Below are 15,103 nucleotides of genomic sequence, written 5' to 3'. Positions count from 1 at the left end.
TTGATGCTAGCATTTAGATCCAATTTGCTTCGTTTTGTACATATATCAACTGTATAAGAAATTATTATATTATACTATATTATACTATATTAAAATCTGACTATTGTAGAAGAAATCAGGTTAAGTCAATTTTCATCGTCGTCTTCACCTTCGCTCAAATTGACTAAATCCTCTCTCAATTTGCTGATCTTGCCTGCTAGATTCAAAAACTCTAACCTTTCGGAAATTTTGGACGCGGCCATTAAGGCTTTGTCGTTCTTGATTAATTTTGCAATACTTAATGCCCTGTTTAGTCTCGACTCTTGACATGCAGAAGCAAATAATTTCAATAATGACTTATCAAATATCATACTGTAGTTTTGCAATCTCTCTAAGATTTCATCATTGAATTCTTCATTCTCTCCATCGTTCAATGAATCATTAACAATTCTGCCCATAGTAGATGCACGCAAGAACGATTCTTCGGCATCTTCTTCATTATTGGATGCTGAATCAGATCCACCATTTGATTCAATCTCCTTGGACTTAGCACACATTACTGGTAGTTTGATCTCTAACTCGATTGGTAAAGGCAATGGAAATCCTGGGTATTGATTTTCTGTTTTCAATATCAAACAATTTAATTGATCTTTATATAATCCCAACGGCCAACACTTCCAATTCTTCTTAGATTCACTGGTTCCATTCTCGGTAATAACCTCTTTACAGTTAAGAATAGGAATCCATTTAGCATTGTTAGTTTCACGCCATGTCGATAAAATTAGTAATGTATCGTCGATACCTGGAACCAAACAAGGATCATTGTATTCGTTAAAGAAAATACCTTTTATAAGTGGTAATTGTGGATGCTTAGTACACTTTTTAAGAGGTAACAAAACATCTTGCTGGATAAATTTGTAATCCTGGTTAACATCAATTATGGAATATGCGTATACATTAGGTGAAATTTGGTTGATCATAAATATAATTGAGCTTGATGAAGCCACTAATGTAGCCACTGGGGGTGTTTTTATCAAATTAATGCAAAGCCCATGCAAATTGAAAAATCTAACATAGCCAAAGTTGGTACCAATTATAATTAACGCGTCACTATAATCAGTTTCAAATCTTGAATTATTGGTTATACTAACTGAGGTAATGTATTCATCTTTCAATAAAGGTATTTTTCTTTCCCATGAATCCTGAACAGTATCATGGAATCTATAAAACACCTTCCCACCTTGCTTTCCAGTTTTATCTTTATACCCAGAACATGCTAACAAAACACCTTTTTCATTCATGGAACATAAATCATATTGATAGTAATCTATGAAGTGATAGTCTTTGTTTATAGATCTATCGAAAAATGAAATGGTTATACTTTGTTGGTTTAAGTTCTCGGGGTTTGATGCAGTTTTAACGGACCAAATATAACCAATAGAATTCATTGATAAGTATCTCCTATCTGTGTCTGATAATGATTTATTTTGACTCTGACTCCAAGGTGTGGATCCAGGCGAATACGGCTGCAATTCGAATTCCTTGGTCTCTGAAATACGATCAGATATATATGGTGAAGGAGATTTAAATTTACTCCCATTCAATTTGAACCGCTTATTAGAACGTCTTTCATCTAAATATGAATCTACGTCTTTGTTATAGTAATCAGGCATCTCATTATCATCTTCATCTTCATCATCTTGATCAATCACCAAAGAGTCTTCTTCATGTAATATACCATTTGGCTTGGATTGTGCTTGTGCTTCGTCATCAGAGTCGTTGAACAAGTCGTCTGTGTTATTAGCATCTGATTCTTCCGCTTCGTCTAAAAACAAGTTTCTAGAAATAGGTTCAGAATCTTCACTTACCAAATCACGGTACGTAACAATGCACCCATTGGTAGTACCAATACACAAATTATAATCAGAAGATTTAGGAATTTCACTCCAAATCAAGTTCGTAGGGTAATGTCCATCTTGAAGTTCGAGTTTGACATCCTTGAGTAACTTCTTCGAGCTGAAATCAAACACTTTTAATGTCAAATCCTTGTAACTAACGGCTAGGTGTTTATTATTAGGGCTAAGTTCGAAATCAACCATACGAACATCCGAGTCTTTTAACTTAAACTCTTTAACAACATCAGTCCAGTTAGATCTATCGTACACTTTAATCGAATTGAAGGCTGTTGGTATCAACAACGACTCGCCGTTTGATGACCATTGAGTTTTAGTAGCTATTAATTCATCATTATTCTCTCCAATGTAATCAATAGTATCCAATGAGCTGTTAATCTTAACTGGGAGTATGTTAGATATTGTCTCGATCAAATTTGGAACTTCGTTTATAACTGAGTAGATTTGAATATTTCCATTCGATAAACTTAATGACAATATTTCTCCAGTAACATTATACGACATATTTAACAACTGATCAGGTATAGGTAACGTTGACACCGACTTTTCATTCAGCATATCTATTAAGACCAATTTGTTATCATCTCCTCCGCATAAAAGTCTTTTACCTTCATTAATAAACACTGAATCTCTTAATGGCAATTCTGATCTGTAAATCGTACCTTTTGATTCATTTTCCTTCAAGTTAATAAGTTCAAGGTTACCTGCTGTATTTGTTACTAATAATGTATTTGAATGGAACGATAAAGACGTCAAATTTTCATTTATATCAATTGATACTGGTTCTAAATCTGGTTCATTAATGTTGAAAATTTTTATTAAACCTTCACTATTTCCAATAACTAACTTTTCGATAGCTGGGTGATATCTAACAAATGAATTTCCATTAGGAAATGCTGTTATTTTATCTTCAATCATTATCCATAGACAATATGAGTCTGTTTTAATATTTACTAGTCTGATTCTTTTAAAACCTAAGTGACGCGTATTTAAAAAAAACCGCGAGTGTATATTTGCATGCAAAAAGACTCTAGCCGGAGACAATAAGAAGATTTTAGTATACTAATTAAAGTCAGGAGTATACCGTAAAGTCAACAGCGAACTGTGCATTCCGTTTTATGGTAAGGTAATAGTTTTGGGGCTAATGAAAATAATAGCAAAAGGAAATTGCACAATTGGGTGCAAATTGCACTGTTCATGAAGTTTATGTTTCAACTGTAGCCAACATTTTTACCTGGAAGTTTGATTCTCATTTAGAAATGTAGTCATTGATACTAAGATACATTGCTTCTAATATACTGTCTAGATTCTAGGATACGTTGATTTCGTGAAAGGATCCATATCAGCTAACATCTTTCATCTTCTCATCTTCTTCTCATTGATATCAGCAACTATAGCAAATATGAGATTAGGAACCCTAAGAGTAGAGAATAAAGTCGACAGCAAATCAGGTTTGGTAAAGGTATTATAAAGTGTAAAACAATTGGCTTTTGTAGAAGTAATAGAGGTGTCTAACATACTTCTTAACCTTGTAAATGAGAGCGAAACAACAGTATAATGATTAATACAGTGTTTGAAGAATATATATTGCTAGTTGATCTAAAGATTATATTTCTGAATGTTTAATTACTGTTAATTGATAAGCAGCTAGCTCGGATAAAAACTAGTCGCGAGATTTGTTATCAAGTTTTTAATATTACATGAACTATTTCTTTTGGCAATTGCACTATTGACAAGGATGATGCTGGTTAAATACACTAGGATAGCAATTATTGGTGGTGGTCCTGCGGGGCTTGCGGCTGCTAAATCTTTTGGATTACTGCCTACTAATTTTGAAGTTGATTTGTTCGAACGAAATGACAAATTGGGAGGAGTATGGTTGTATAATGAAAAAAAGACAAATGGATTGCAAGATGCAATAGACATTAATAATCCATCGGTTGGTAGGAATGAATTTTTCTCACCAATGTATAAGCATTTGGAAACAAACATAACAGGAAAGCTTATGCAATATGCCAACAGTTCTTTTCCCTCTGACGTCTTTGCATATCCTACTAGACAAGAAGTTTTTCAATATTTACAGGAATATTCTCATACAATTCCAAAAGATACAAAAATACACTTAAATTCTAATGTGCTTTCATTGACTAAAAGGAGCAAGGTGTGGGAAGTACAGGTGGAAGATTTGAAAGTAAAGAAGACATCAATAAAGCAATACGATGCTATTGTTCTTGCTAATGGTCACTTCGAGACTCCATTCATTCCAAAAGTTGAAGGTCTAAACTCGTGGCATATTAAACTGCCTCTGTCAATAACTCATGCAAAGTATTATAATGATCCCAATGAGTTTGCAAACAAGAATGTTCTTGTTGTTGGAAGTTCATCAAGTGGTTCTGATATTGCAATACAATTAAGTGTCAGGTGCAATAAGGTATATGTTTCTAATAGGGGCAATTCTCTCGGGCCTGAGTTTAAAAATCTACGTGCATCTGTCATAGGACTTATAACAAAATATGATTTTGACAATAACAAGTCTGTAACCACTGCTGAAGGTGATACTATAAGTGATATTGATACAGTCATCTTTTGTACTGGTTACAGATATGACTTTCCGTTCCTAAAGAGTTATATGGATGACGAGTCTATTTTAGACCCTGAAGGAACTGTGGTTCATAATCTATATAAGCAAATGTTTTATATCCCAGATCCATCTTTAGCCTTTTTAGTTTTACCAAAATTAATTGTTCCTATGCCATTAGCTGAATCACAAGCTGCTGTTTTGTCCAGAGTCTTCAGTGGCAAGATGAAATTACCAGATACAGAAACTATGACATCTGAATATTTAAAAGAATTTGAAACGAAAGGTAAGGAATTCCATAATTTAAAATTTCCTGCTGATGCAGACTATTGTAAATCATTACAAGAATGGATTGACCTGAACAATCTTTCCGATTACGGTCTACATGCACCTACTTGGAATAAGGAAAAATATGACGACAGAAGTAAATCAGGGTCAATGAAATCGGATAGAATAGCCAAAATCATTAAGCATGCCAATACTTTAAGAGATAACGGTGAATCTTTCAGATTATTACAATGAATTTTATAAATTAGAATAGAAAAATATAGAACAAATTTAATATAATACAGGCAAGAGAATTAATTTTCGAATACTCTCATTAAATATACATACAGGGCATTCATTCCTTTTTAGATACAAAGCAACGTGGTTGCATATCACTCTTGCGTATCTTGAATTACCATATGGCACTGTTTACAGTTTCTTAATCAGAGGACAAAAAAATGATGGCAGGTTGTTTATCTCTATATTTTTGAGCGATTTTTTGAACTGCGAAAATTTTGCTGCAATTCAATTCGCAGCCCAACTCTAACATGAGGGAATTTGAGACTAATTGTTTGAATTTGGAAATTTCCCTCCCTGGCCATTCAATACGAAGGGCTGTGTCATGTCTATTGTAATCTTTGAATGAGCAGGACTTTATACTGATAAAATAGCCAATGAGATATGAACAAATCAAAATTTTCGTTGCCAGCTGCAAGTTATCGCATGTCAATATGGTAACTATTTGCTGGGCCACCACCGTAAATAATTAGAGATTAGTAGTTAAAATACAAAATCAGCATATTTGATTATTGCCTTATATTCCCTGATGGATACTTAATACTAGTGGCTTCAATTTTATTGGATACTAGGCGAATTACGGTATTATTATGGAGTTTGCCCCTATCAAGTACTAATTCTGTATTGAGGGATTTATCATTGGCGTTAATGTTTGAAGGCTTTGTAGGAGGTGACATATATGTGTAATATGAATAAACAGTGTATAAATACTGTAGTTAGTCTTATTTTTTTAAAGTATTTCAAGTGCTACCTAATTGTGCAACAGAAATGAGTAATCAAAGAAATCCAGAGAGTCAGCGTGGTTCGGTTGAAATAGACTCTGTATCCATCAATTCTAGTCCATCTGGCACAAGAGAAGAAGATAATGACTTAGCTGACGAGGAATCTCAAACAGTTGAATCGAATGACTCAAATATTAAACAGAAATCATGGAGAAACGTTCTCTTCTTAAGTTTCACTTCATTAGGTGGGATCTACGGAGACCTTGGTACATCTCCCTTGTATGTTTTGAATTCAATTGAATATGCAAATTCTCCTCCAAGTCAAAGTGATATTTATGGAGCTATATCATTAATTTTTTACGTTTTCACGTTTATTGTTATCTTGAAGTATGTTATGATAGTATTGTTCATCGGTCCTAACAATGGTGAAGGTGGCCAAGTTGCTATTTATGCAAAGATTGCCAGAGCTTTAAAGATAGGTCCGAAGGGAGTTACTATACCAGGAACTACAGAAACGTCTGATTTAGAACTATTGTCGAGACAAGAGACATCTAGAAGCTTCATTTGAATTCAAAAGATCGGTTTGGATCTTCGTCTAATTTCAAAAATAATCCAAAATTACTCAAATTGATTGCCAAGTTCATCCTATTCTGCTGTTTTTTAGGTTGTTCATTAGTCATATCTGATGGATTGTTAACACCTACAACATCTGTTCTTAGTGCAATTGCGGGAATTCAAATAGCAAAACCTTCCTTTGATAATGTTCTTGTTGTTTCTGAAGTTGTTTTAGTATTTCTATTTGTTATACAACAATTTGGTTCCCACAAGATATCATTTCTTTTTGCACCCATTATTTTTCTTTGGTTGATCAGCTTGTTTATATGCGGGATATTCAACATTGTCCGCTATCATCCCCAAATATTCCGAGCATTATCTCCTTACTATGCAATCTCTTTGTTGCAAAAGGTTGGCATTGATGCTATTGGAGGTGCTATGTTGTCCATAACTGGAACTGAAGCGATGTTTGCTGATATTGGACACTTTGGAAGACTTCCAATTCAGCTAGCCTTGACATTTTTTGTTTATCCAATTTTGATTATATCTTATCTTGGGCAAGGTGCTTATCTAATTGAACACCCAGAAGATGTAAGGAATCCCTTCTTTTTATCCATTCCAGGTGGCAGCAATAGTGGTATATTTTGGGTAGTATTTGTTCTAGCAACATTAAGCACTATAATTGCTAGTCAAGCGCTAATTCTAGGTGTTTTCAGTATACTTTCTCAGTTGATTAAATTGGACTGTTTTCCAACGTTTAGAATATTGCATGTGTCCAAGCATTGTCGTGGTAAAGTCTATATTCCAACCATTAACTGGATATTAATGATAGGAGTTTGTTGTACTACAGCAGGTTTTAAAACCAGTAATAACGTTACGTCTGCTTATGGGTTAGGTATTGCGTTTGATTTGATTGTAACAAGTACCTTGGTTTCAATTTGTATGGTCTACGTATACAATTGGAATATCATCATTCCTGTATGTTTTGTGTTGATATTCGTGCCGTTAGAAGCTGTGTTGGTCATTTCAAATCTAAAGAAAATAATGCATGGGGCATGGTTTCCAATTATGATGGCGAGTCTTTTCATGATATTCTTTTCGTTTTGGAGATGGGCAAGGTCAAAAGCGGTAGAACAAAACTTCAATACAAGAACAAGAATCAGTGACTTATATCCTTCATTTAGAAAGGTCCCAGAAAACAAAACAGTTGACTTATCTCATAAACCCGAGGATGAAAGTTGGATGGATCTAGGTGGAGAAGTACTTGAATATGGCATAGAGCTTCCAAAAGTACTCAACTCGAACCATAATAAATTGGATGTCAGATCTAAATTTGGCTCTACTACATTGCAAAGACACAAAGGTGTTGGGATAATGTATTGTGAATCATCTATTCATATACTTCAATCGCCAAATACGGTGCCTCAGATATATCGCAAATTGGTTTCATCCTTTGCATCGATTCCATCTGTTTTTATTTTCTGTTCAATTAGGATTTTGCCAATCCCGGATGTACCAAACAGTGAAAGAGTTTTAATTGGATCGATGAAAATTCCTGGTCATTATCGATGTATTATAAGGTTTGGTTTCATGGAGGAAATTTTAATCAATTCTGATCTAAATAATACAATACTATCTGCGATTCCAGATGTCCAGGCCTTAATTAAGAGTGATGAAACCATCCCAGGTATAAACAAGGTAGATGACATTCCAATATTACACATATTTGAAAACAATGCAATCAGATCACATACATATTCTGAGGAACAATTCAAAACGAAAAATCCTTTCTTTTTAGCAGCCAGATATATTAGAAGGGTTTTGATAAATCAAATCTACAGTCCCCTTAGTTCTATCACTGAATACAACGATAAATTAGTCAGTATTGTGGATGAAGATAATGAAACTGAAAAGAAATTGCTTATTGGAGAAGTTATCAGAATATAGCTACATATTAGTTTAAGTGTAATAATAAATTAGATCATTTTTTGAATAATATAAAAAGTTGGCCTTCAAATAACTCAGGCCCATTCAGGTTTGTTGTTATAATCATTATTGCTTCTATTACCACCTCTACCTCTACCTCTGCCTCCTCTCCAGTTGCCTCTACCTCCTCTCCAGTTGCCTCTTCCTCTACCTCTTCCTCTACCTCTATGGTTGACTGAGGATTCACCAAAAGTATCCAAATTAAGACTCTTCTCTTCGGCCCACCTCATAGTATTCTTTTCATCAGCAGATGATGAAATGTTGTCAAAGAATGACGATTGTTTATTGTACATTGGCTGTTCCGCTTCCTTTTCTGAATCTAAGTCCCTCGAGAACTTTGCGTTTGCAGATTCAAAGTCAAAAGCCGTTTCAGGCACATTAGTTACTTTAGAGGCGTTCTTTTGTAAACCGGATTGTGGGTGTTCTTGCGGTCTTGGTTGGGCTGGCGATGCAGCTTCTTCCCTCTTTGTTTCCTCTGCACGATCTGACGTTGGAGTAGCTTGAGGTTGTGGCTTTTGTTGCGTTTGCGATGGTGTTGGAGCCTGTGGTTGAGTCTGCTTTTCAGAAGGTCTTTGGGCTCTTTGTTTAGGTGCTGCCGTTTGAGTCGGAACCGCTGCTGCCTGTGCTGGTGCTGCAGAAGTTGCAGTAGGACCTGGTGTACTTTGATTTTGCTGTTGTTGTGTTTGAGTTTGTGGTTGTTGTTGGTATGCTGGATACCCACCCGCTGCTGGAGCTTGTGTATAAGGCTCTGGTTTCACTTGATCAATCGGAGTATCCAAAACAGTCAAATCCTTAACATCAGACCCTCTGAAAACAACATAATCATACACATCGGTCCCTGGATGAACTTCAAGGTTTGCATTACCACTAGCAGCCATTCTACCCTCGGTACCAAACGATCTAACCGATTTTAACGCAACTGTAGCATCATCAGCATTAATGTTATCTAATAATCCGACATAACGAAGTCCCTTGTTAGAAATCAAAGAAATAGTCTTTCCAATATACTGAGACATCTTGTATCACGTCTCAATTATAGTTAGCAGTGATGTAATCCTTCAATATATGTCTATACCAATGATCAAATTCCAACTTTCGTGGTTTTTCCACCAAATCTTTTTGGGCTTTGCACGACCTTTGTTCCATTTCAAAGAGTTGCAAATTATCCACTACAGGGGTCGTATAATCGAGTAGAATGGTATTGGATTGTGTATATTGATTATACAATGCATAAGATTTCATTAATTTTAAAAAATGCTATACTCTATAAAATGTAGGTTTTTGATAGTTTTTCATTATTTCTCTCACGATCAAAGAAAATTGCAATAATTTTTAACAATTATAGTAGGTTTACAAAATTGTATCATGAAAAGTATTCAGTGTATATTAGGGTACAGAGAAAGCTTGCTAATGAACAATACGGGCATTTTGCCGTCAAAGATGTTTTGGGGTGAACAAATACTAAAGGATGCAAACTAGGGTAGTAGGAATGCGACATTCATAGAAAAGACAAATGTCGTATCTCTACTAGACGGAAAATGTCGCGACATTCAAAAGGTATCGAAAAGAGTAGAGCTAAGACTAGTGTCTAATAAGGCTTTATTAATCTTATAATATATAGCAATATGTCAGACAAAGAGGGAGAAACTGCTTTGTATAACGACAGGGAGGAAGAGGCCAGACAATTTTTCAGTGATTCTGCAGAACCACAAGCACAGGAGGAATTTAATGAGATGCCGGCTAATGACAACGGAGACAACAACAATGACGAAGGCGAAGACGACGACGATGAAAACATTTATTCCATAAAGGCGCATAAAATAACAGGAGACGATGAAAGTAATAGAGAAGTTACCAAAAAGAAGAACGTTAGGAAAATCAAAAGACACGATGAGCTTAGAAATGAAAGAGATGAACAAGGATTTGTTCCAGTGGGAGAAAATCCAGAAGATGGAGGCATCGATTATAGTAATGAAGATCCACAAGCAAGAAAAAGGAGACTTTTGGAAGAGAAGATGGAGTCTGCGATTAAGAGCAAGTCGTCAAGACGTCGTAAGGCTGATGAGGATGATTTGGAAAGAATGCAAGATGACAGAATTGATTTTTTGAAAGACCAAATGATTAAAGCCGCCAATTTAGACGTGGAAAAGAATTCACAGGGACAAATTGCCACTGAAAAGTTGAAATTGTTGAAAGAAGTGGTGGATATTTTGTCCAAAGCTGATTTAGCTATTTCCATCTTGGATAATAACTTATTGGAAGCGGTTAGATTATGGTTAGAGCCTTTGCCAGATGCATCAATGCCAGCTTATCAAATTCAAAAGGAATTAATTTACTCGTTAACTGCTTTACCTATTAAGACAGACCATTTGATTGCATCAGGCATAGGAAAGGTTTTAGTATACTATCAAAGATCTAAGAGAACCGAAGCCAATTTAAAGAAGGTGGTTGACAGATTAATTGGGGATTGGACCAGGCCTATCTTGAACAAATCGGATTCATATAAAGATCGTACCATCCAATTTAACGAATACAATAAGAACAGGTTCACCAATCAATTATCATCAGCACGTCGTAGTAGACCAAAGGAATCTAAGACTTTATACGAAGAGAGTGCCGAAAGAAGAAAGAGAGCAGCTATTCCAGCAGCTAGAACCACTGCCTATAAGATTGCACCAAAGGTCGATCCAAGCTTGTTAAGAAGACAGCAATTAAACTCTAATGGTAACAACGATGAAAGATTCAAGAGAATCAACCAGAAATTGACTCTGATGAACTTCAAAAAGAAGTCTACCAAAAAGTCAGGTCCTTCCATCGAGGGAAGAAACTTGGCCATTTAATTTACATACAACTCAATCCATTTAGTTCAGTGCCACATCCATAAATGTATAACTATTTTCGTTCATCTTTTTCAGCCAGTAGATGCAACGTAGTAACTCGAACGCTTGGCATCGCAAACACTAGCCATTTCTACATCTTATTTATCACAAATGTATGCATTAACCTAGAGTCAGGCAATTTATCAATATACACATAAATTTAAATTATAAAACCATAGCACTGGACAATTATACAGTATTTTATATTCAAAATAAACAAGAAACCTATGAACAGCCCTCCTGTTTCGTAATAACTGTGTGGGTTAATCTATGATCTTGGCTTTTCTTTCTTTTCCTTCCATAAAGCTAATAAAGAGACACCAGAAACTTTAACAACCTTGAATCTAACACCTGGAATATCACCCTTAGCCTTACCTCTTCTACCGAAACCGGCTAATAAGACTTCGTCGTTTTCATCGACGAAGTTTAAACAACCATCATTTGGAACGAAAGCAGTGACTCTCTTACCGTTCTTGATTAATTGGACTCTGACACACTTTCTAATAGCAGAGTTTGGTTGCTTGGATTCAATACCGATCTTTTCTAAGACAATACCCTTGGCGTGGGAAGAACCACCGAATGGAGAAGACTTGAAAGCGGTACCTAATAATCTAGACTTATAAGCTTGATCAGCCCATCTGTTGTTACGACGGTGAACTCTTAATTTTCTAGCAGAGTTAAGACCTCTTGGTTTACTATTACCCATGATTAATTATTCTTATTAGTGACTAAGATTCAACAAGTGTAAGAATATTTCAATTTCATATAATTTTTCACTAGAATTGTTACCTTCCCATCCATACTATGGGACATAATGGGAGTGAGAGTATCAACGACTGAAAAAATTTCTCTGAGTTTCGCACGCAAAAACCGTCAGGTGATTTTAACCGTCACAAATCAGATGATGACCAGGGTGAAAGCCCGGGGAATTGATGTTGGTGTATGGAGGCGCATTGTATACAGTATTAAGGTGTAGGGTTAAGATATGGGTTAATGGGCTAAGGGAATAGATGGGGTTCGGTAGTTGTTGGTGGTGGATCATAGCGAAGTTACCGAAGTTACCGAGATTACCGAAATATGGATTGGCGGGCTGTTTCGGGTTGTTATACATAGAGGCAAGCTAACGATTGGGAGTAGCGACCGGGAGTAGCGACCTTGAGGCCGATCTCTAGCGATACAGTACTACAGGCTGCGAATTGGTAGAAATTTACATTCTGTACACAATTATTTGCTCTACATAATAACGGTGTTCAATAAATAGCGTAAAGTTAACATGCAAACTAACGGGAAATGGCTTTTTTGGTCTTGATAAGCTTCAACAAAAACAAGAAAAACAAATCAATTTGATCCTTGAACATGAACAATAAACCTTGCACAAAGACACCCTTCAACAATTGTGGAGCAATACCCTTGTATAACCCCTTGAACTTTTCAGTCTTCCATAAATGGGCCAACGCATGCGTGAAGGCATCGAATTTGATGTCTTCTTCTTCTTCTTCTTCGTCACCGTATACTTCCTTGTCGCCAGGAACCGATTCTTTCTTGTGCGACTTCTTTTGTAACATGGCCTTCGACACAATCAACGGTTGTGTCACTATGGTAGCCATGGACTTGGCCAAAACGCCAATAGAGAAACTCTCTAATGGTCCAAGGAACTCCTTGTTATTATACAAGATCTGCTTCAATCTTTCATATGATCCGTAGGTAATTGAAGGGTTGATACACAAAACCATCGAGACCCTCAATCCTCTCCACAACCCTGTGATTCCGTCTTGCTCTAAGACTTCCTTGCACAATTCGTACAAGTTTTTGTGGGTTTTATCGGTCTGTTGCTGTGTAGTAATAACCCCGATAGGCATAGTGAAGAGTTGCGATATGCATGCGGCCAATGCACCCAAAAACAACTCGGTGGCCGTCGTAGGCTTGTGATTGGGTATATGTTTATAGAGGTTAGCATACACCCGTTTGACGATAGTGTACCAGTAGAAGTATGAGAAATTCTGCGCTGCGGTTCCTAATATTGAAGATGCAAGCCCGTGGTACCACCCTAAAATTCCCTTCTTAGCATATATCTTGCGCAACACATCGAGAGTGTTCTTGTACTTCAAATCACCATTTTTAGTTTTCTTTAATGTTTGACTGTCCTCTGGCGTAGACAAATCGCTATCAGATCCTCCTTTATCGTGCTTCTTCACTTGAGTTTGGATTAAGGTCTTACTGAGATCTAGCGGGTAGACTAAACTGTTAGCGAATGCTGATGCTAATGCACCACTAGCTGCTTTTTCGAGTGGAGAAAGTGACATGTTGTTTTATTTAATGCAATTTCTATAATACAGTAATTCTATTATAAATATAATCAATATTAGCTAGCACTACCCGGATGGTTTATGGAATATGTATTATTTCAATTAAATCTAAACAGGCACATTTATTGATATTTATAAATTTCGCTCTCTTTTACCGAGGTATTCTACAACCCCCTCATAACACCTTATCAAATAATTCATTTTTCTCCGAGGTCCACTATCCCCACATAAAACAACGGTGGATGAAGCGCGAGGTTCGTTCTACACGTGAAAGACTAGCTATACCCATTGATATACATGCTTATCCGTCCCACAGGTTATGAGTATGTCATCGGCCAGGGTAAAGGACTTTATTCTGCCATCATGTTGTTGATAGCTTGTAATTTCTCTTTCTTGGACGAGGTCAATACCCCTGATTGTTCCATCCTCACCAACGATCCAGACACCGTTGTGCTTCAGGTTTTTAGGCAGCTTCCAACGAATTATGGGTTGCGAATATTTATCTTGCGGAGAGAGGGTGGATAAATTTTTCAAGATTTGATCTCGCTCTATCGAGCCGGAATCAATAGCCGGTGCATCCTTTAAAGGAACTATAATTAACCGCATATATGGTTCATGAGAAGTAGCCACAGCAATCAACGGAACTCCCAGAGAGAGGGATTGTATGGTTATGCAACGAGGAGTAAATGTCGATACAGTAAACTGTGCATCGTTGAGCGAGATTTTATACAGTAGCACTAAGTCATTTTCGGTGAGATGGAACACACTCAACAATGTAGTTTCGTTAAGCCCAACCACTAGAGCGATCTTATTGTTAAGGATAGTGACATCGATACAAGTCCCTTGTGTAGGTAGTTTGTATTCGGTAACGAGATTAAGTTTGTCTTGGGCAGTGAAGACCTTCAACGTGAAATCCCATCCAAGGGTAAACACGTAGGTGGTGTTGTTAAACTGAATGCATTTTGTGTCGACGATAAGTCTGGGATGTGCCTGTATTTCGTCAATTATTCTTATTTCAAATGATTCTCCGTAGTTGTATTCACATAAATGTAGTTTTCCGTTCATTCCCAGGAACACTAATTTGTTGTGTGATGCGCTAGTTATGTTTTTGATAACACACTTTCCAATAAAAGCACTCGATTCTTGAATAGTTTCTTTTAACAGTAAATTTATTACATAGAGTTTTGTGTTTGAGGTACCAAGGAATAGAATTGGTGTATTTTTGCAGAATACCAAGCACGATGAGATGACAAGTCCATCAATTGAATCACTTACTAATTCGGGGTCCTTTGGATATGGCACCGACCATTCATCAACCTGGTTATGAAGAATTTCATTCAACTCCTTACTAAGAGACGCGTTGATCTCCGAATCCTCAGTTTTAGCATTCAATGTCTTGTAATTATATCTATCTTCAATTATACTCTCCAATGGTTCATCTGGAGAATTAGAGAATGGCTTTCCATATTCCCGTTCAAATACCCTTAATGTTTCCGTGTAGCCATTATCCTTCAAGAATTGTGCAACGTGTGCTTCAGTATTCATTTCTACAGTATCAATTCTTTGGAGTTGACAATAGTATTTCGATGATAAAATTCTTATTGATGATAAGAGAAGTGCT

The 15,103-nt window shown here is 36.3% G+C and overlaps 9 protein-coding genes across 9 annotated transcripts; 4 read left to right on the top strand and 5 right to left on the bottom strand.

Annotated features, from left to right (window-relative positions):
• Positions 1 to 125: 125 nt before the first annotated feature.
• On the bottom strand, positions 126 to 2,810 carry AC631_05389 (chromatin-binding protein; the record flags this gene model as incomplete). The annotated part of the gene is made up of 1 exon (XM_015614218.1): positions 126 to 2,810. One exon carries the CDS (start codon positions 2,808 to 2,810, stop codon positions 126 to 128), a length of 2,685 nt encoding a protein of 894 aa, XP_015464962.1.
• Positions 2,811 to 3,630: 820 nt separating this feature from the next.
• Positions 3,631 to 4,992, top strand: AC631_05388 (N,N-dimethylaniline monooxygenase; the record flags this gene model as incomplete). Its single annotated transcript, XM_015614217.1, has 1 exon — positions 3,631 to 4,992. The coding sequence occupies one exon, from the start codon at positions 3,631 to 3,633 to the stop codon at positions 4,990 to 4,992; it is 1,362 nt and encodes a 453-aa protein (XP_015464961.1).
• Positions 4,993 to 5,802: 810 nt separating this feature from the next.
• Positions 5,803 to 6,324, top strand: AC631_05387 (uncharacterized protein; the record flags this gene model as incomplete). Its single annotated transcript, XM_015614216.1, has 1 exon — positions 5,803 to 6,324. The coding sequence occupies one exon, from the start codon at positions 5,803 to 5,805 to the stop codon at positions 6,322 to 6,324; it is 522 nt and encodes a 173-aa protein (XP_015464960.1).
• Positions 6,325 to 6,749: 425 nt separating this feature from the next.
• Positions 6,750 to 8,258, top strand: HAK1 (Hak1p; the record flags this gene model as incomplete). The annotated part of the gene is made up of 1 exon (XM_015614215.1): positions 6,750 to 8,258. The coding sequence occupies one exon, from the start codon at positions 6,750 to 6,752 to the stop codon at positions 8,256 to 8,258; it is 1,509 nt and encodes a 502-aa protein (XP_015464959.1).
• A 74-nt stretch (positions 8,259 to 8,332) lies between these two features.
• On the bottom strand, positions 8,333 to 9,313 carry AC631_05385 (uncharacterized protein; the record flags this gene model as incomplete). Its single annotated transcript, XM_015614214.1, has 1 exon — positions 8,333 to 9,313. The coding sequence occupies one exon, from the start codon at positions 9,311 to 9,313 to the stop codon at positions 8,333 to 8,335; it is 981 nt and encodes a 326-aa protein (XP_015464958.1).
• Positions 9,314 to 9,922: 609 nt separating this feature from the next.
• AC631_05384 (uncharacterized protein) lies at positions 9,923 to 11,137 on the top strand (the record flags this gene model as incomplete). Its single annotated transcript, XM_015614213.1, has 1 exon — positions 9,923 to 11,137. The coding sequence occupies one exon, from the start codon at positions 9,923 to 9,925 to the stop codon at positions 11,135 to 11,137; it is 1,215 nt and encodes a 404-aa protein (XP_015464957.1).
• Positions 11,138 to 11,444: 307 nt separating this feature from the next.
• On the bottom strand, positions 11,445 to 11,882 carry RPS23A (40S ribosomal protein uS12; the record flags this gene model as incomplete). Its single annotated transcript, XM_015614212.1, has 1 exon — positions 11,445 to 11,882. The coding sequence occupies one exon, from the start codon at positions 11,880 to 11,882 to the stop codon at positions 11,445 to 11,447; it is 438 nt and encodes a 145-aa protein (XP_015464956.1).
• A 574-nt stretch (positions 11,883 to 12,456) lies between these two features.
• Positions 12,457 to 13,479, bottom strand: ANT1 (Ant1p; the record flags this gene model as incomplete). The annotated part of the gene is made up of 1 exon (XM_015614211.1): positions 12,457 to 13,479. The coding sequence occupies one exon, from the start codon at positions 13,477 to 13,479 to the stop codon at positions 12,457 to 12,459; it is 1,023 nt and encodes a 340-aa protein (XP_015464955.1).
• Positions 13,480 to 13,761: 282 nt separating this feature from the next.
• AC631_05381 (uncharacterized protein) lies at positions 13,762 to 15,027 on the bottom strand (the record flags this gene model as incomplete). Its single annotated transcript, XM_015614210.1, has 1 exon — positions 13,762 to 15,027. One exon carries the CDS (start codon positions 15,025 to 15,027, stop codon positions 13,762 to 13,764), a length of 1,266 nt encoding a protein of 421 aa, XP_015464954.1.
• Between the last annotated feature and the right edge of the window lie 76 nt (positions 15,028 to 15,103).

The sequence above is a fragment of the Debaryomyces fabryi genome (genome assembly GCF_001447935.2).
Source record: "Debaryomyces fabryi strain CBS 789 chromosome Unknown contig00201, whole genome shotgun sequence".
NCBI classification, from domain to species: domain Eukaryota; kingdom Fungi; phylum Ascomycota; class Pichiomycetes; order Serinales; family Debaryomycetaceae; genus Debaryomyces; species Debaryomyces fabryi.
The sequence above is the reverse complement of the archived record's forward strand: the minus strand, read 5'-3'. Positions and strand labels throughout refer to the sequence as shown.